Source organism: Pseudophryne corroboree, chromosome 1, assembly GCF_028390025.1.
Source record: "Pseudophryne corroboree isolate aPseCor3 chromosome 1, aPseCor3.hap2, whole genome shotgun sequence".
Lineage (NCBI taxonomy): Eukaryota > Metazoa > Chordata > Amphibia > Anura > Myobatrachidae > Pseudophryne > Pseudophryne corroboree.
Window position 1 is genome coordinate 262,701,330 of NC_086444.1, and position 19,367 is coordinate 262,720,696.

The window sequence follows — 19,367 nt, forward strand, 5'->3', positions numbered from 1 at the left end:
TAATTCTTTCTTAAAGTGCCCGGTCACCTGCAGAGCCCGTCTATTCCCCGTGGTCCTTACGGAGTCCCCAGCATCCACTACGGACTACGAGAAATAGATTTACCGGTAAGTAAAATCTTATTTTTACCTCACTCTGACCACCTAATGGATATACGTCAGGAACCCTGGGAAAACCCGGGGTACGAAGTTTGTGCCTCAAAAGAAGATGCTGGCTCGCTATCCCCTCGCGCCAGAGCTGTCTAAGAATTGGGAAACGCCTCCTCCAGTGGTCTCGCATGTGGCTAGGATGGTGGTTTCCTCAGCTCTACCGGTCACCACCGTCGCATCTATAAAAGAGCCTACGGATAAACGTGTGGAGGGTTGTCTGAGAGCGATTTACACCCTCACGGGTGCTGCACAAAGGCCCACTATTGCAGCTTCTTGGGCTGCAGAGGCCATTGAAGCATGGGCCTTGGAGTTAGATGCTGAAATCTCCTCTGACCATGCTAGACAATGCTTGTCTTATATTGTCACAGCTTCTCGTTATATTAAAGAGGCGGCTTCTGATGCTGGTATCCTGGCAGCCAAGGCCTCTACTACATCAGTCCTGGTTTGCCGGATATTGTGGCTGAGATCCTGGTTTGTGGATATGGAGTCTAGAAAATCCCTGGAGGTACTCCCTTTTAAGGGAGATATTCTGTTTGGGGAGGATTTAAATAAGATTGTGGCTGACTTGGCTACTGCCAAAACTGCCTGTCTGCCAAGTACTGCTCCTTCTGTGTCGAAGGCTAAAGGTACTTCCTTTCGCCCCTTTCCTCCTTCAGGTAAAGCAAAAGGTCAAGTGTACAACAAGCAGGCCTGCACTTCCAAACCTGGTAAGCCTATGCCCAAAAGAGCCTGGGCGGCCCGTCTGCCAGCTTCCAAGACAGATAAGCCTGCCGCATGACAGGGCGGGCCTCCCTCTGGGGGATCCCAGGGTGGGTGGCCGGCTTCTAGGGTATACCCAGGAATGGTTGAAGACCACTTCAGATGCCTGGGTACGGGAAGTCGTTACGCCATAGCCTTCAAAAACCGACCCCCCTCATCGATTTTGCCAGACATATGTCCCGTTGGACTAGACAAAGGCAAACACTCTACATTCGGTGGTACAGACCCTCCTGGATACAGGAGTCGTAGTACAGGTGCCTCTTGCGCAGAGGGGCCGGGGGTACTATTCTCCGCTGTTTCTAGTCCTGAAACTGAATAGGTCTCAACCTCAAGGCATTGAACAGGTTTGTGAAGATTTCCAAGTTCTGGATGAAAACCCTTCGCTCTATAGTTCTGGCCTTGGAACCTGGGGACTTCATGGTCTCCCTGGATATACAGGATGCTTACCTGCATGTTCCTATAGCAGTGTCTCATCAGCAATACCTGAGATTTGCGATTGGCAACTGCCATTACCAGTTTCGGCGTTCCCTTTTGGTTTAACGGCTCCGTGAGTCTGTACAAAAGTCGTGGCGGTGATGGTGGTACTCCGCTGTCAAGGGGTCAGGATACTGCCGTATTTGGACGACTTGTTAATCCTGGCAAATTCCCCAGAACTTCTCCTGCGTCATCTAGATGTGACGGTCCGGTTTCTGCAAGCCTACAGGTGGCTCATCAACTGGAAGAAGTCATCCCTGATCCCTGCTCAGAGCATGGTGCATCTGGGAGTACTATTGGACACTCACAACCAGCAGTTGTTCCTATCTCGTCTGCAAGTGTCAATACATTCGTCGATGCAGGTGCTGGGCCTCATGGTGTCGGCGTTCGACATGGTGGAGTACGCTCAATTTCACTCTCTCCCTATCCAGAGGATGATTCTAGCCGAATGGGACGGCCTGCCTCACCGGATCAGGTCTCAAATTATCTCTGACTCCGGAGGTCTGTCTGTCGCTGCTCTGGTGGCTCCGGGACCAACAACTGTGCAGGGGCCGTTCGTTCTGGATATCAGACTGGGTTTTGTTGACGACAGATGCCAGTCTAAGAGGTTGGGGCGCGGTGCTGGAGCAACACTCCCTTTAGGGGCGGTGGACCAAGGAGGAGTCCCTCCTCTCGATCAATATTCTGGAGTTGCGGGCGGTCTTCAATGCCTTGAATTTAGCACAGCATTTAATTCAGAACCGTCCTGTTCAAGTACAGTCTGACAACGCCACCACAGTGGCTTACATAAATCAAGGCGGCACTCCAAGCCGCCTAGCAATGAAGGAAGTCTCACAGATTCTACAGTGGGCAGAACACCATCTACCGGCCATATCTGCAATATTCATTCTGGGAGTACTGAATTGGGAAGCGGACTTTCTCAGTCGTCAGGACGTGCATGCCGGCGAGTGGGGCTTCCATCCAGAAGTATTTCAACTTCTAGTGGAAAGGTGGGGCCATTCCAGACGTAGATCTGATGGCGTCTCGACACAATCACAAGGTATCGGTCTTCAGGACGAGGTATCCTCAAGCAGCATTCGTGGATGCGCTGGCGGTACCGTGGAGGTTTCTGCTGCCGTACGTGTTCCCTCCGGTGTCACTCCTGCCCAGGGTAATTCGGAAGTTCAAGCAAGAAAAAGGAATTCTGCTTCTCATAGCTCTGGCGTGGCCCAGACGGCACTGTTTCTCAGACCTGCAAGGCTTATCGTCTGTGTCCATTTCTACTTCCACAACGCCCAGACCTCCTCGTTCAGGGCCCCTGTGTCTACCAGGACCTAGCCCGGCTGTCTTTGACGGCTTGGCTCTTGAAGCTTCTGACTTCAGGGCTAAAGGTTATTCTGAGGCGGTCATTCAAACTATGTTGCGTGCCCGGAAACCGGCTTCGGCTCGGATTTACTATAGGTTCTGGCATTCTTACTTTGTTTGGTGCGCATCTAACGATTATGACGCTTCCGAGTTTAGTATAGCCCAGTTGTTGGCTTTTCTTCAGCAGGGCCTGGACTTAGGCCTGCGTCTGGCCTCCCTCAAGGTTCAAATATCTGCCTTGTCGGTGTGGTTTCAGAGAAAAATTGCGACCTTACCTGATGTGCATACCTTTTACTCAGGGCGTGTTGCGTATCAAACCTCACTATGTCCCACCTGTGGCTCCTTGGGATTTGTCAGTGGTTTTGGAGGCGTTACAAGAGTCTCCGTTTGAACCTCTTGGTTCAGCTGACCTTAAGTGGCTTTCCCTTAAGGTGGTGGTTCTGCTGGCTATTGCTTCAGCTAGAAGAGTGTCTGATTTGGGTGCCTTGTCTTGTAGTTCCCCATCTGATATTTCACCGTGACCGGGCAGTTCTTAGGACTCGTCCCGGCTATCTACCTAAGGTGGTTTCTTCCACCTGAATCAGGAGATTGTAGTTCTGGCACTTGTTTCTCCTGATCTCTCTCCCAAAGAGCGGTCTTTGGATGTGGTGGTACGGGCTCTCCGTATCTATGTGAAGAGAACTGCTCCTAATAGGAAATCGGATTCTCTTTTTGTTGTGTTTGGGTTTCACAAACGTGGCTGGCCTGCTCACAATCAAACTCTGGCCAGATGGATTAGAATGGTGATTGCACATGCTTATGTGAAGGCTGGTCTCTCTGCTCCTGATCACATTAAGGCCCATTCTACTCGGTTTGTTGGACCTTCTTGGGCGGCCCAACGTGGTGCGACCCTTGAACAATTGTGCAAGGCGGCTACGTGGTCCTCTGTGAACACCTTCATAAGGTTCTATGCCTTCGATACTGCCGCTTCCCACGATGCTTCCTTTGGACGCCGGGTTCTTTTGCCCGCTACAGTGCGTCCCCTCCCAGAAGGAACTGCTTTAGGACATCCCCATTGTCCATTCCTTGTGGAGCCCAGTGTACCCCACAGCAGAAAACGAGTTTTATGGTAAGAACTTACCTTTGTTAAAACTTTCTGCGAGGTACACTGGGCTCCACAAGGCACCCACCCTGACGCACTTAGCTTCTTTGGGTTGGTATGGCATTAGCCACTGACACGTCTCCTGTCGCGAGAATGCGGTTTTGTGGCTACTAAGCGTTGTCTCTCTTCCTGCTACTGCATTGGACTGGTTAACTAAAAACTGAGATCTTGTGCAGGGAGCCGGGGTGATATAGGAGGCGGCGCTATGCATTCTGGGAACAGTCAAAGCTTTGAGCCTGTTGGTGCCTCGGATCAAGATCCTACTCTACACCCCATTTTCCATTCCTTGTGGAGTTCAGTGTACCTCGCAGAAAGTTGTAACAAAGGTAAGTTCTTACCATAAAACTCGTTTTCTGGCACTGGATATTTTATGTTAAAGCTGTAAAAGCCCCTTATCAATTAGGGACAGTCGTAAAAGTACATTATGGGAGGGTATTCAATTAAGTGCAAAAAAGGCAGTCATTTGACCATCTGTATGGAATTGTGAATATTCATCAGCAGTGGGGGGGGGTTTATTTTTTTATTTAATCCCAGGCTTCTTCTTTTTTTTTTTTTTTTTGTCAAGTCGGCATAGGCAAATACGCCTGCAAATCTGACAAAACGTTTATTTCGTTTTAATGAAAAATAAATCTAATCATGTGTTAGAAACCTTGATCAACCATATTTAAGTGCTTTCTAACACTTAATTTTAGACTTTGATTTATTTTACATATTCCAATTTTTCACAAGCTATTCCTATTACATCTGAATGTATGTATATAGACTAAACATTAATGCATACAAAGTGTTCTCAGATTAAATAAAAAAAAATAAGAATAACAAGTTAATGTTGAGCATTAGTCGTATATTTAAATAAATCTGTATAGTAATACAAACAAACACCGAGGAGTTAAGCATTAGCACTGGGCATGTCCGGGTATTAAACATTTTAATTTTTTTTGTACAACAAGCTTTTATTTTCCAAGGTGCCGTGCCTGTACTAACAGCGTAATAAAACATTTTTCCTGCAGCGACTTTCTGATTATTATACTACTTTGCTGGCTTTAATAAAGAAACATTATGGTATATTAATGGTGACAGTTTCAGAGTTACGTGAACTCAATGTGCATCCCTTAGGTTTGGAATGCACACTGAAGCTTGGGTTCTGTGTCACATTGTTCCTTTCTAGACTGCTGGTGCATGATTTTTGATTTGGTCACATGGTGCTGAAAGGTATTATCCAGCGTTAATCCCTTGAAGCTAACGTGACTGCTGCCTCACTCGCTTGCATCTATTCACATCTTTTTTTTTGTTTGTTTTGCAGGAAATCAAGGAGACTAGAAAAAGACACGAGACCCGTGTGGTAGAAGTGGATTCCGGTCGTGTCATTGATTATGAACACAAACTTTCTCAGGCACTTTCTGACATACGAGCACAGCAGGATGAACAAATTAAGTTCTATAAAGAGGAGGTTGAGCAGACCTACCAAGCTAAGGCATGTTTGGTGTACATTCAGATATTAATGATTTCAAATAGACTATGCAGATCTTTCACTCTACTATAGGGCAATTCCACTGGTAACTGAATCACCTTTTTTCAATAAGACTATTATACAAATGCCACCTCTATTGTGAACTGTTCATCATAACCCAATAGCCACAAAACCTATGTGAGCTACTATTAAAATAGCTTAAGAGCTACCTCGTGTACATTATCCTTGATCGGCCTACTTTCAAAGTCTGTAAAGGCCTCACCGTTCATTTCAACTCGCCATCTCTGGAGGCGGCTAGCTGAAATGATGGTTCCTCCGACTATTCACACCTAAACTAAGCAACAATTGTTGAGGCAATCTAGTAGTAGTCACAGGGTAAAACAATTGGAACACCTTTTGTACGTAAAATGTATAAATTAGACTTCCAGCATTAACTATAGATTTTCGCAATTTTATTGCGAGATGGGAATGTCCTGGGGATACAGCTATATCAATTTGGTAAAAGTATGATGATTTGTGTAAGGGCATCACCAAGTGGGTTATGAGCATAGTTAAACTTTAATATAAAACTGAATTCAGAGTTAATATCTCCATCTGAAATCAAGCTGTTTCAGTAACAATCAACTGTACAGTTGTAAGTTTTTTAATTTAACCATATGGAGAGCAAATTGATAGGTATGTGTCTTATTTCCACTTTATTAACCCTGATGTGATATGTAAAGTGCTTTTATATACAAGTAACAAAGTCTGCCCATAATGTGTTCATTCAGTGAACACTGATGGCTTAAAGAGCACTAATATGAAGTAAAAGATCACAAATCAACATTTTTCCTTAGTTAAATAGAGCAGTTTAACTAAAGTCCCAATATATTGTCATTCTGACTTAGATTTTAGGCGCTGTCCATAACTTCATAGTTGTCTATTACATTAGATGGGGCAGAGAAACTATTTGTTTTGTGTGATCCCACCTTGTAATCTGGTGCTATCTGTTCTTTTGAGGTAAGGAGAACGCATGCTGTAAAATTTTTAAAATTAAAATTTTTGGTCTTTGTTTTTTATTTAAAAAACAATGCATAGCCTCGTGTGGTGCAGCTTTCACCTTACTATATTATCCTCCAGTGTTATTCAGAAAGGTGAATGGTAGATCATTTAAGCTTTCCTACAATGTTAGATGTATGTTACATTGCTTGTAATGTGTATATATTATACAAGCATGTTGATGGGTGTAGGTTTTTTATTAACTTGGTTATTTTTTTTTATTTTTTTATTTTTTTGCATAGAGATGGCTTTAATGAACACATTCAGTTGATCTCAGAATTTCTTTAACAATATTTGTAGCATCTAACCCTAAACATGGCAAGTAGCTTCATGGTCCATTGTCAACACGGTTATGGCAATAGCATGAAGCTAGATATACTCTAACTGTGCTACAGGCATCACACACCTGATACAAAGCATTGGCATTATTCTTCCTGCTACACTGCATTGTAGAATGTTATAAACTGGCCACCCATATGCTGTTCCTCACTTCGGTGTGAAGGACTGCCAGGATTAATGTTGTAGGGGACCAGTTTGGACAAGAGTTTACTGGATCATATACACAACTGCCGTTACTGTTTAAGGTGCTTAATTTTAGCTGATAAGGTGCCAAAATATCTGTAACACAGTACAGAAGTAAAACCTAAAATCTTGGGAAGGACCTGTCTGTGCTTTTATGTTCTAAATGAAGGTGGAATTGATGCCATAGGAACAAGGAGCGATAGGACTTAGATGTGCATTAAATAGTAGAGGAGACTGAAGTCGGTTAAAGGAGAGTAGGTCTAAATGAGAGGCTATTAGTCAAGTGGGCTTGTTAAAGGGGGGGGGGGGTGTAGTCGGTTAAGTTAACTAGTTGTAATATGCATGGGGTGCTGCACTGAATAACTTGTAGAATATTTGAAGTTGGTGGACCAGGCCGGTTCAGACTTCAGGGAAATCATCTTTATGCTTAAATGACTTGCATTACATGCAACGCCTGTCAGGGCAGACACAGTGCTTTTAAATGAGTTGAATCTAATGATGTAGGTGGTGGGGACTGTCAATTAACAAAGGTGTTTGCTGTTCAGCAGTAGTTATTACAGGAATTTGTTTTATATTGCTTTGATTTCCATATGGCTAGTGTCAATGGAACGGTTTCCCAATCTGCTGCACATGAAAGTTATTGTAATTTCCTTTAGAAATGTTCAATTCCTGTGTGGTTGTGATGCTAGCAGTGTGGTGTCCATATTTGGTATGCTTCCTCATTTATGTGCAACATAATCTTCGTGCTTTTATTTTTTTTTCCCCTTTAGTTGGAGAATGCCAAACTGTCCTCCGAGATGAATAGCTCTAATATGAACAGCACTCGTGAGGAACTCATGGAAAGCCACATGCGCATTAGTAGCCTCACTGCCCAGCTGTCAGACTTGCAGAAAGAGGTAAATATTACTAGCTCAGGAGCCCCAGTCAGTTGGTAGACATTCATATCCACTTATGCTAGAATTCACTATCTGGATATATGAAGAAATGTGCCTTCTATATAGTTTTTACATTTGTTTTTGTTTTAAATTAAAATGTTATGTACCTTTAGTCTAGAGCTTGGTACGATCGAATGCAAGAGCTGGAGGAATTGCTGGCTAAGGAGAGAGATTCCTGCCGCCGTATGTTGGCAGAAAGGGAGCGTGAGATGGCTGACATAAGAGATCAGATGCAGCAACAACTTCTAGATTATGAACAGCTCCTAGATGTTAAACTGGCCCTGGACATGGAGATAAGTGCATATAGGAAGCTGCTGGAAGGGGAAGAAGAAAGGTGAGGAAAAGCGTAACCTGACCAGCAATCCGACTGCTTGTATTGCTTTGCCGTCATTGTTTCATTGCAGACTTTATACATAACTTAAAATCTCTCCTCTAAACAACGCATTTCAGGCTGAAGCTCTCTCCAAGCCCATCGTCTCGTGTAACAGTATCTCGGGCCTCATCGAGCCATAGTGTGCGAACTACCAGAGGAAAAAGGAAGAGGATTGATGTGGAGGAGTCTGAGGCCAGCAGTAGTGTCAGCATTGCTCACTCTGCCTCAGCTACTGGCAATGTGTGTATCGAAGAGTTGGATGTGGATGGCAAATTTATCAGACTGAAGAACAACTCTGAAAAAGTAAGTTGGTATTCCACGTATACTTGACACAGGAGCTACAATGCATGGTTTGTTTCACAAGTTGTTAATTTGCAGGATCAGCCATTGGGAGGCTGGGAAATCACTAGGACGATTAAAGACAAGTCTGTGAATTACAAGTTTACTTCAAGATACACACTCAAAGCAGGCCAGACTGTTACAGTAAGTGTCTAGATTGCACAATTTCATACTAGTCTGACATTTTTTTTTATTTTGTAGAGATATTAAACAGTTGTAAAATAGCCTTTTCTGACTCATTCTTCTCTGCTAATCTAGATCTGGGCTTCCAATGCTGGAGTACCCTCCAGTCCCCCAACTGACCTCATCTGGAAAAACCAGACTTCTTGGGGCACTGGTGAAGATGTGAAAGTAGTGTTGAGAAACACTCAGGGAGAGGTATGTCTACCGCCAGTCATCTTTTATGTAATGTGAAGACTCATGCTGGTATACTACAGCCAAAGTGCGTAAGACCTGAACGTGGCAGAAGGCCATTTATATAGTCCCTAATCTGCACTTTTTAGAAAGTTACTATTACGATGTAATATATTTCTGTAAAGCAACTAAGTCCTATGGGAGGAAATCATTATATAAATTTTTAAACTATGAAAAAGGAGATTGGATCTTAACCTAAGAAGTCTGAGGAGAATCAGATTTTTCAATCAAGCTTGTTGCACTAAAGGATGCCTTTATTAACTTGAATCAGTCGCCACTGCCTAGAATGTTGTGTAACGTTCACATTTTTTTTTTTTTTTTTTTTTTCCCCATCTGACTGCCATGTGCTTAGGAAGTAGCTCAGCGAACCACTGTTTTTACAACAACTGTACCTGAGGAAGTAGAAGAGGAGGCAGAAGAGGAACTAGTAGAGATTGAGGAGGAAACACATAGTCGGCAGGTATGATGACTGCTACATTATCTAACTTCTGTGTATCATAGAACCTTGGACAAGACAGTCATTGGTGTGTGCTAGACTGTTGGTATTCAGGCTTTTCTTGTACGCTTCATACAAAAGTGTGGTCATCTGAATCCTAATACCCATTCCAAAACCAAAAGTATTAATATGGATGAATGGTTCTTGTGGTTCGAAATGCCCTCCAACTAACCAGTTGGATGGCAAACTATATTGAAGGGCTTCAGCAATCACTGCATTGTCCTGCGTTTAGCATTTATGACCTACAGCCATGAGGCTGTTGCTCATGGGTGTTCCACTTTACAGTATGACTTGCAGCTAATTGGAGAACCTGTAGCGGGGCAAGAAGTCTGAAGGTAGTTTCCTTTGGCAGTGCCATGTAGAAAATCATATGGTGTCATCCCACTCAATTAAAATGTATTGATTAACATAGAACTTGTGTATTTTATATTAATTCATAGCATATGTAATTTCATGGGCAGAGTGATGAACAAGTTCCTGAACAAGAAAAATGTTTACTATCTTCATTGGCTTAACTATAAAACCCAAAGATGCCTTTTGATTATATCCCTTCCCTAATGCCATCTGATGCCCAACACTGGTCTTGAGGCATACTGTAAACACAATCATACAAAGTCAAACTCTATCTATTAACTTTGCCACTTTACTTGAGCCTGGGCAGTGGTTAATTGTCTGGAAAACTATAGTATCAAAAAGGGTTGATTACCTAACAAATGCAGACTAGATGGGCCATGTGGCTTTTATTTGCATTCAAATTGTGTTCTTTTGTGCCTCCAGGAAGGTGACCAGTTGGACAGAGCAGGTTGCTCACATAATTCGGCTGAGGAACCGTAGCACATTTGTGCCATTGAAAATAACATATGCTGCCAATTCACTGTAATCTGACAACCAGATATTTCACTAGTTATCAAAATCTGATTGGTGCTGAAAAGATGTTAGGAATATCCTGTTTTCTTTGGTAACCACTAAATGTTTCCTAAATTTAGTGTGTAATGTAGTTTTCTCTGACGTCCTAGTGGATGCTGGGTACTCCGTAAGGACCATGGGAAATAGACGTGCTCCGCAGGAGACTGGGCACTCTTAAAAGAAAGATTAGGTACTACATCTGGTGTGCACTGGCTCCTCCCTCTATGCCCCTCCTCCAGACCTTAGTTAGAATCTGTGCCCGGCCAGAGCTGGATGCACTTAGTGGGCTCTCCTGAGTTCACTAAAAAAGAAAGTATTTGTTAGGTTTTTTATTTTCAGTGAGATCTGCTGGCAACAGACTCACTGCTATGAGGGACTGAGGGGAGAGAAGCAAACCTACCTGCTTGCAGCTAGCTTGTGCTGCTAAGGCTACTGGACACCATTAGCTCCAGAGGGATCGAACACAGGGCCCGACCTCGATCGTCCGGAGCCGCGCCGCCGCCCCCCTTGCAGAGACTGAAGACGGAAGATTCCAGGAGAAAATCGGCGGCTGAAGACTCCGGTCTTCAATAAGGTAGCGCACAGCACTGCAGCTGTGCGCCATTGCTCCCACAGCACACCACACGCTCCGGTCACTGGTGGGTGCAGGGCGCTGGGGGGGGGGGGGGGTGCCCTGGGCTGCTATATGTATACCTTAGTTGGCAAAATGCACATAATACAGTTATAAACTGTATATGTGCCTAATCCCCCGCCATAAATATTAAAAAAAGCGGGAGAAGCCCGCTGCTGAAGGGGCGGGGCTATCTTCCTCAGCACAGCCAGCGCCATTTTCTCTTCACAGCTCCGCTGGAAGGACGCTCTCCCCTGCAGTATACACTATGGAAAGGGTAAAAAAAAGAGGGGGGGCACATAAATTTAGGCGCAAAAGGTGATATAAGCAGCTATTGGGGGAAAATTCACTTTGTATTAGTGTAAATCCCTCTGTTATATAGCGCTCTGGTGTGTGCTGGCATACTCTGTCTCCCCAAAGGACTTTGTGGGGTCCTGTCCTCAGTCAGAGCATTCCCTGTGTGTGTGCGGTGTGTCGGTACGGCTGTGTCGACATGTTTGGTGAGGATGCTTACGTGGAGGCGGAGCAGGAGCCGATAAGTGTGATGTCGCCCCCTGCGGGACAGACACCAGAGTGGATGGATATGTGGAAGGTATTAACCGACCGTGTCAACTCCTTGCATAAAAGGTTCGATGACGTAACAGCTTTGGGACAGCCTGCATCTCAGCCCGCGCCTGCCCAAGCGTCTCAGAGGCCATCAGGGGCTCAAACGCCCGCTACCTCAGATGGCAGACACAGATGTCGACACGGAGTCTGACTCCAGTGTCGACGAGGATGAGACAAATGTACAATCCACAAGGGCCATCCGATGCATGATTACGGCAATGAAAAATGTGTTGCACATTTCTGACATTAACCCGGTTACCACTAAAAAGGGTATTATGTTTGGGGAGAAAAAGCAGCCAGTGACTTTTCCCCCATCTGATGAGTTAAATGAATTGTGTGAAGAAGCGTGGTGTTCCCCAGATAAGAAATTAGTGATTTCTAAGCCGTTACTAATGGCGTACCCTTTCCCGCCAACGGACAGGTTGCGTTGGGAAACATCCCCTAGGGTGGACAAGGCGCTCACACGCTTATCAAAAAAGGTGGCACTGCCTTCTCAGGATACGGCCGCCTTAAAGGAGCCTGCAGATAGAAAGCAGGAGGCTATCCTGAAGTCTGTATATACACACTCAGGTACTATACTGAGTCCTGCTATTGCTTCAGCATGGATGTGTAGTGCTGCAGCAGCGTGGTCTGATTCCCTGTCAGATAACATTGATTCCCTTGACAGGGATACTATTTTGCTAACCATAGAGCATATTAAAGACGTAGTCTTATATATGAGGGATGCACAGAGGGACATTTGCCGGCTGGCATCTAGAATTAATGCAATGTCCATTTCTGCCAGGAGAGTATTATGGACTCGGCAGTGGACAGGTGATGCTGATTCTAAAAGGCACATGGAAGTTTTGCCTTATAAGGGTGAGGAATTGTTAGGGGACTGTCTCTCGGACCTCGTATCCACAGCAACAGCTGGGAAGTCGACTTTTTTACCTCTGGTTCCCTCACAGCCTAAGAAAGCACCGTATTATCACCGTATTCGGCCCCAGAAAGGCAAGCGGGTCAGAGGCGCGTCCTTTCTGCCCAGAGGCAGGGGTAGAGGGAAAAAGCTGCACCAGACAGCTAGTTCCCAGGAACAAAAATCCTCCCCTGCTTCCACTAAGTCCACCGCATGACGCTGGGGCTCCACAGGTGGAGCCAGGTGCGGTGGGGGCCCGTCTCCGGAACTTCAGCGACCAGTGGGTTCACTCACAGGTGGATCTCTGGGTTCTACAAGTGGTATCTCAGGGATACAAGCTGGAGTTCGAGACGTCTCCCCCTTGCAGTTACCTCAAATAAGCCTTGCCAGCTACTCCCAAGGAAAGGGAGGTAGTACTGGCGGCAATTCCCAAGCTGTACCTCCAGCAGGTGATATTCAAAGTTCCCCTCCTTCAACAGGGACGGGGTTACTATTCCACAATGTTGTACCGAAACCAGACGGTTCGGTGAGACCCATTCTAAATTTGAAATCCTTGAACACTTATATAAGTAAGTTCAAGTTCAAAATGGAATCGCTCAGGGCGGTTTATTGCAAGCCTGGAAGAGGGGGATTTTGTGGTGTCACTGGACATCAAGGATGCTTACCTACATGTCCCCATTTACCCACCTCACCAGGAGTACCTCAGGTTTGTGGTACAGGACTGCCATTACCAATTCCAGACGTTGCCGTTTGGTCTGTCCACGGCACCGAGGGTATTTACCAAGGTAATGGCTGAAATGATACTCCTTCGAAAGAAGGGAGTTATAATTATCCCGTACTTGGACGATCTCCTTTATAAAGGCAAGGTCCAAGGAGCAGTTGTTGGTCGGAGTAGCACTATCTCAGGAAGTGCTACAACAGCATGGCTGGATTCTGAATATCCCAAAGTCGCAGCTAGTTCCTACGACGCGTCTGCTGTTCTTGGGCATGATTCTGGACACAGAACAGAAGAATAATAAAGGGGTTTTACAGGTGCGCTTGAGAAGGATTGTGTCTGCAAAGAATAGTAAAAATGACCTCTCTTCCTGATTTAGAATACAATTGGTAGGTTACTGTGGTCAACAAATGAAAGTAAGTAAGTAAATATCTTGATAATCACAAATGAGAGTAAGTAAGAGTAATGGTCTTGATAATAACAAGAAGGCAGTAAACAATATAATGAAAATAAAACTTGTCTTTTTATTTTTAGAATATGTTGTTATATCTAATACTTTAAGAATGAATGAAAAAAAAGGGGGGGGGGGGGGTACCGGGGAGTTGTGGGCTAGGGAGAGATTGAACTGCTAACAATGTAGCAGTGAAAAAATCCCTGAATGTATACAGGTGTTAATAGGAATATAGTTATTGTGGTAGTTACACTTCAGAAAAGTGGCGTCCCACCTCTGAGTGAAGTCTGAGATAATTGAAATTGTCCAGAGCTGATGATGGGGCTAAAATGTCTTTTTGGCACCGGTGGGATCCAAAAGCAAAAACAGAAAATACGGGGTACCCCTGAGTTGCCACTGGCAATAAGGGATCAGGATAGGGCTATTGCTAGGGTAGTGAGGACTCCGGACAGACCGTACCCCTCTACGCCCTGGATCACCCCGATGTCGCTCTAATGAGCGCACCGTGGTGCCCTGGGCAGAAGGGGATAGATCGTGAGTCTTGGAGAGAGAGGTAGGGGCTGCTTCTATTCTTTACTTTACTTTTATTATTATTTTCTCTAACGTCCTAGTGGATGCTGGGGACTCCGTCAGGACCATGGGGAATAGCGGCTCCGCAGGAGACAGGGCACAAAAGCAAGCTTTTAGGATCACATGGTGTGTACTGGCTCCTCCCCCTATGACCCTCCTCCAAGCCTCAGTTAGGTTTTTGTGCCCGGCCGAGAAGGGTGCAATCTAGGTGGCTCTCTTAAAGAGTTACTTAGAAAAAGTTTTTAGGTTCTTTATTTTCAGTGAGTCCTGCTGGCAACAGGCTCACTGCATCGAGGGACAAAGGGGAGAGATTTTCAACTCACCTGCGTGCAGGATGGATTGGATTCTTAGGCTACTGGACATAGCTCCAGAGGGAGTCGGAACACAGGGCTCGCCCTGGGGTTCGTCCCGGAGCCGCGCCGCCGACCCCCCTTGCAGACGCTGAAGATGAAGAGGTCCGGAACCAGGCGGCAGAAGACTCTCAGTCTTCATCAGGTAGCGCACAGCACTGCAGCTGTGCGCCATTGTTGTCAGCACACTTCACACAGCGGTCACGGAGGGTGCAGGGCGCTGGGGGGGGGGCGCCCTGGGCAGCAATGTATAATACCTGTATGGCGAAAAATACATCACATATAGCCCTTGAGGCTATATGGATGTATTTAACCCCTGCCAGATATCTAAAACTCCGGAGAAGAAGCCCGCCGAAAAGGGGGCGGGGCCTATTCTCCTCAGCACACAGCGCCATTTTCCCTCACAGAAAGGCTGGTGGGAAGGCTCCCATGCTCTCCACTGCACTACAGAAACAGGGTTAAAACAGAGAGGGGGGGCACTGATTTGGCGATATGTGTATGTGTGTGTGTATATAATATATATATATATATATATATATATATATATATATATATATATATATATATATATATATATATATATATATATATATATATATATATATAAATATGCTATAAGGGAGGAACACTTATATAAAGGTTGTCCCTGGATAATTATAGCGTTTTGGTGTGTGCTGGCAAACTGTCTCCCCAAAGGGCTAGTGGGTCCTGTCCTCTATCAGAGCATTCCCTATGTGTGTGCTGTATGTCGGTACGTGTGTGTCGACATGTATGAGGAAAATATTGGTGAGGAGGCGGAGCAAATTGCCTGTAATGGTGATGTCACTCTCTAGGGAGTCGACACCGGAATGGATGGCTTATTTATGGAAATTACGTGACAAGGTCAACACGCTGCAAGCCGGTTGACGACATGAGAGGGCCGGCGAACAAATTAGTATCTGTCCAGGCGTCTCAAACACCGTCGGGGGCTGTAAAATGCCCATTTACCTCAGTCGGTCGACAGACCCAGACACGGACACTGATTTCAGTGTCGACGGTGAAGAAACAAACGTATTTTCTTTTAGGGCCACACGTTAAGGGCAATGAAGGAGGTGTTACATATTTCTGATACTCCAAGTACCACAAAAAAGGGTATTATGTGTGAGGTGAAAAAACTACCTGTAGTTTTTCCTGAATCAGATAAATTAAATGAAGTGTGTGATGATGCGTGGGTTTCCCCCGATAGAAAATTATTGGCGGTATACCCTTTCCCGCCAGAAGTTAAGGCGCGGTGGGAAACACCCCTCAGGGTGGATAAGGCGCTCACACGCTTATCAGAACAAGTGGCGGTACCATCTACGGATAGGGCTGTACTTAAGGAGCCAGCTGATAGGAGGCTGAAAAATATCCTAAAAAGTATACACACACATGCTGGTGTTATACTGCGACCAGCGATCGCCTCAGCCTGGATGTGCAGAGCTGAGGTGGCTTGGTCGGATTCCCTGACTAAAAATATTGATACCTTTGACAGGGACAGTATTTTATTGACTATAGAGCATTTAAAGGATGCATTTCTATATATGCGAGATGCGCAGAGGGATATTTGCACTCTGGCATCAAGAGTAAATGTGGTGTCCATATCTGCAAGAAGATGTTTATGGACACGACAGTGGTCAGGTGATGCAGATTCCAAACGGCACAAAGATGTATTGCCGTATAAAGGGGAGGAGTTATTTGGGGTCGGTCCATGGGACCTGGTGGCCAGGGCAACTGCTGGAAAATCCACCGTTTTTTACCCTAAGTCACATCTCTGCAGAAAAAGACAGTCTTTTCAGCCTCAGTCCTTTCGTCCCTATAAGAGTCATATCTGCCCAGGGATAGAGGAAAGGGAAGAAGACTGCAGCAGGCAGCCCATTCCCAGGAACAGAAGCCCTCCACCGCTTCTACCAAGTTCTCAGTATGACGCTGGGACCGTACAGGACCCCTGGATCCTACAAGTAGTATCCAAGGGGTACAGATTGGAATGTCGAGAGGTTTCCCCCCTCGCAGGTTCCTGTAGTCTGCTGTACCAATGTCTCCCTCCGACAGGGAGGCAGTATTGAAAACAATTCACAAGCTGTATTCCCAGCAGGTGATAATATATTTACCCCTCCGACAACAAGGAAAGGGGTATTACTCCACACTATATGGTGGTACTGAAGGCTAGGTGAGACCTATTCTAAATCTGAAAAATTTGAACACTTACAAGGGTTCAAATCCAGATGGAGTCACTCACAGCAGTGATAGCAAAGAACAAGGGGACTATATGGTGTCCCGGGACATCAGGGATGCTTACCTCCATGTCCCAAAATTTGCCTTTTCTCACCAAGGGTACCTCAGGTTCGTGGTACAGAACTGTCACTATCAGTTTCAAGACGATGCCGTTGGATTGTCCAAGGCACCCCGGGTCCTTACCAAGGTAATGACCGAAAGGAGGATTCGTCTTCAAAGAAAATGGACGACCTCCTGATAAGAACAAGGTCCAGAGAACAGTTGGAGGTCGGAGTAGCACTATCTCAAGTAGTTCTACGACAGCACGGGTGGATTCTAAATATTCCAAAACCGCAGTTGTTCCGACGACACGTCTGCTGGTCCTAGGGATGATTCTGGACACAGTCCAGAAAAAGGTGTTTCTCCCAGAGGAGAAAGCCAGGGAGTTATCCGAGCTAATCGGGATCCTCCTAAAACCAGGAAAAGTGTCAGTGCATCATTGCACAAGAGTCCTGGTAAAAATGGTGGCTTATTACGAAGCGCTTCCATTCGGCAGATTTCACGCAAGAACTTTTCAGTGGGATCTGCTGGACAAATGGTCCGGATCGCATCTTCAGATGCATCAGTGGATAACCCTATATCCAAGGACAAGGGTGTCTCTCCTGTGGTGATTACAGAGTGCTCATCTTCTAGAGGGCCGCAGATTCGGCATTCAGGATTGGATGCTCGTGACCAGGGAGGCCAGCCTGAGAGGCTGGGGAGCAGTCACACAAGGAGTGTGATCAAGTCTGGAGAATTCTCTCCACATAAATATACTGGAGCTAAGAGCAAATTTATAATGCTCTAAGCTTAGCAAGACCTCTGCTTCAAGGTCAGCCGGTATTGATCCAGTGGGATAACATCACGGCAGTCGCCCACGTAAACAAAGGGCGGCACAAGAAGCAGGAGGGCAGTGGCAAAACTGCAAGGATTTTTCGCTAGGCGGAAAATCATGTGATAGCACTGTCAGCAGTGTTCATTCCGGGAGTGGACGACTGGGAAGCAGACTTCCTCAGCAGGCACGACCTCCACCCGGGAGAGTGGGAACTTCATCGGGAAGTTTTCCGCATGATTGTGAACCGTTGGGAAAGACCAAAGGTGGACATGATGGCGTCCCGCCCGAACAAAAAAATGGGACAGGTATTGCGCCAGGTCACGAGACCTTCAGGCGATAGCTGTGGACGTCCTGGTAACACCGTGGGTGTAACAGTCGGTATATGTGTTCCCTTCTCTGCTTCTCATAACCAAGGTATTGAGAATTATAAGACATAGAGGAGTAAGAACTATACTCGTGGCTCCGGATTGGCCAAGAGGGACTTGGTAACCGGAACTTCAAGAGATGCTCACAGAGGACTAATGGCCTCGGGAGCTAAGAAGGGATTTGCTTTCAGCAAGTACCATGTCTGTTCCAAGAGGAACCGTGGCATCGGCCTTTAAGAAAGGACCTGCTCCAGCAGGGACCTTGTCTGTTCCAAGACTTACCGCGACTGCGTTTGACGGCATGGCGGTTTGAACGCCGGATCCTAAGGGAAAAGGCATTCCAGAAGAGGTCATACCTACCCTGGTCAAAGCCAGGAAGGAGGTGACCGCACAACGTTATCACCACATGTGGTAAAAATATGTTTCGTGGGTGAGGCCAGGAAGGCCCCACGAAAAAATTTCAACTAGGTCGATTTCTGCACTTCCTGCAAACAGGAGTGTCTATGAGCCTCAAATTGGGGTCCATTAAGGTTCAAGTTTCGGCCCTATAGATTTTCTTCCAGAAAGAATTGGCTTCAGTTCCTGAAGTCCAGACGTTTGTCAAGGGAGTATTGCATATACAGCCCTTGTGTGCCTCCAGTGGCACCGTGGGATCTCAACGTAGTGTTGGGATTCCTCAAATCATATTGGTTTGAACCACTCAAATCTGTGGATTTGAAATATCTCACATGGAAAGTGACCATGCTGTTGGCCCTGGCCTCGGCCAGGTGATTGTCAAAATTGGCGGCTTTGTCTTACAAAAGCCCATATTTGATTTTCCATTCGGACAGGGCAGAACTGCGGACTCGTCCCCAGTTTCTTCCTAAGGTGGTGTCCGTGTTTCACCTGAAACAACCTATTGTGGTGCCTGCGGCTACTAGGGACTTGGAGGACTCCAAGTTGCTAGACGTTGTCAGGGCCCTGAAAATATATATATATATATATATATATATATCAGAAAGTCTGACTTGCTGTTTATATTGTAGGCACCCAAAAAGCTGGGTGCTCCTGCTTCTAAGCAGACTATTGCTCGTTGGATTTGTAGTACAATTCAGCTTGCACATTCTGTGGCAGGCTTGCCACAGCCAAAATCTGTAAATGCCCATTCCACAAGGAAGGTGGGCTCATCTTGGGCGGCTGCCCGAGGGGTCTCGGCTTTACAACTTTGCCGAGCAGCTACTTGGTCAGGGGCAAACACGTTTGCTAAATTCTACAAATTTGATACCCTGGCTGAGGAGGACCTGGAGTTCTCTCATTCGGTGCTGCAGAGTCATCCGCACTCTCCCGCCCGTTTGGGAGCTTTG

The 19,367-nt window shown here is 45.8% G+C and overlaps 1 protein-coding gene across 2 annotated transcripts in view; it reads left to right on the forward strand.

The window, feature by feature from the left end:
• LMNB1 (lamin B1) overlaps nucleotides 1-19,367 on the forward strand; it is a 109,944-nt gene that overhangs the window by 35,089 nt on the left and 55,488 nt on the right. The window contains exons 4-11 of one of the 2 annotated variants that reach the window (XM_063964241.1): nucleotides 5,169-5,339; nucleotides 7,667-7,792; nucleotides 7,945-8,165; nucleotides 8,282-8,507; nucleotides 8,583-8,687; nucleotides 8,802-8,921; nucleotides 9,310-9,417; nucleotides 10,231-10,358. In XM_063964241.1, coding sequence (XP_063820311.1) covers nucleotides 5,169-5,339; nucleotides 7,667-7,792; nucleotides 7,945-8,165; nucleotides 8,282-8,507; nucleotides 8,583-8,687; nucleotides 8,802-8,921; nucleotides 9,310-9,417; nucleotides 10,231-10,287 — 1,134 coding nt within the window. In that variant the 3' untranslated portion in view covers nucleotides 10,288-10,358. Of the gene's footprint in view, nucleotides 1-5,168; nucleotides 5,340-7,666; nucleotides 7,793-7,944; nucleotides 8,166-8,281; nucleotides 8,508-8,582; nucleotides 8,688-8,801; nucleotides 8,922-9,309; nucleotides 9,418-10,230; nucleotides 10,359-19,367 lie in introns of those variants that run through there. The other variant, XM_063964242.1, reaches the window with a different exon arrangement.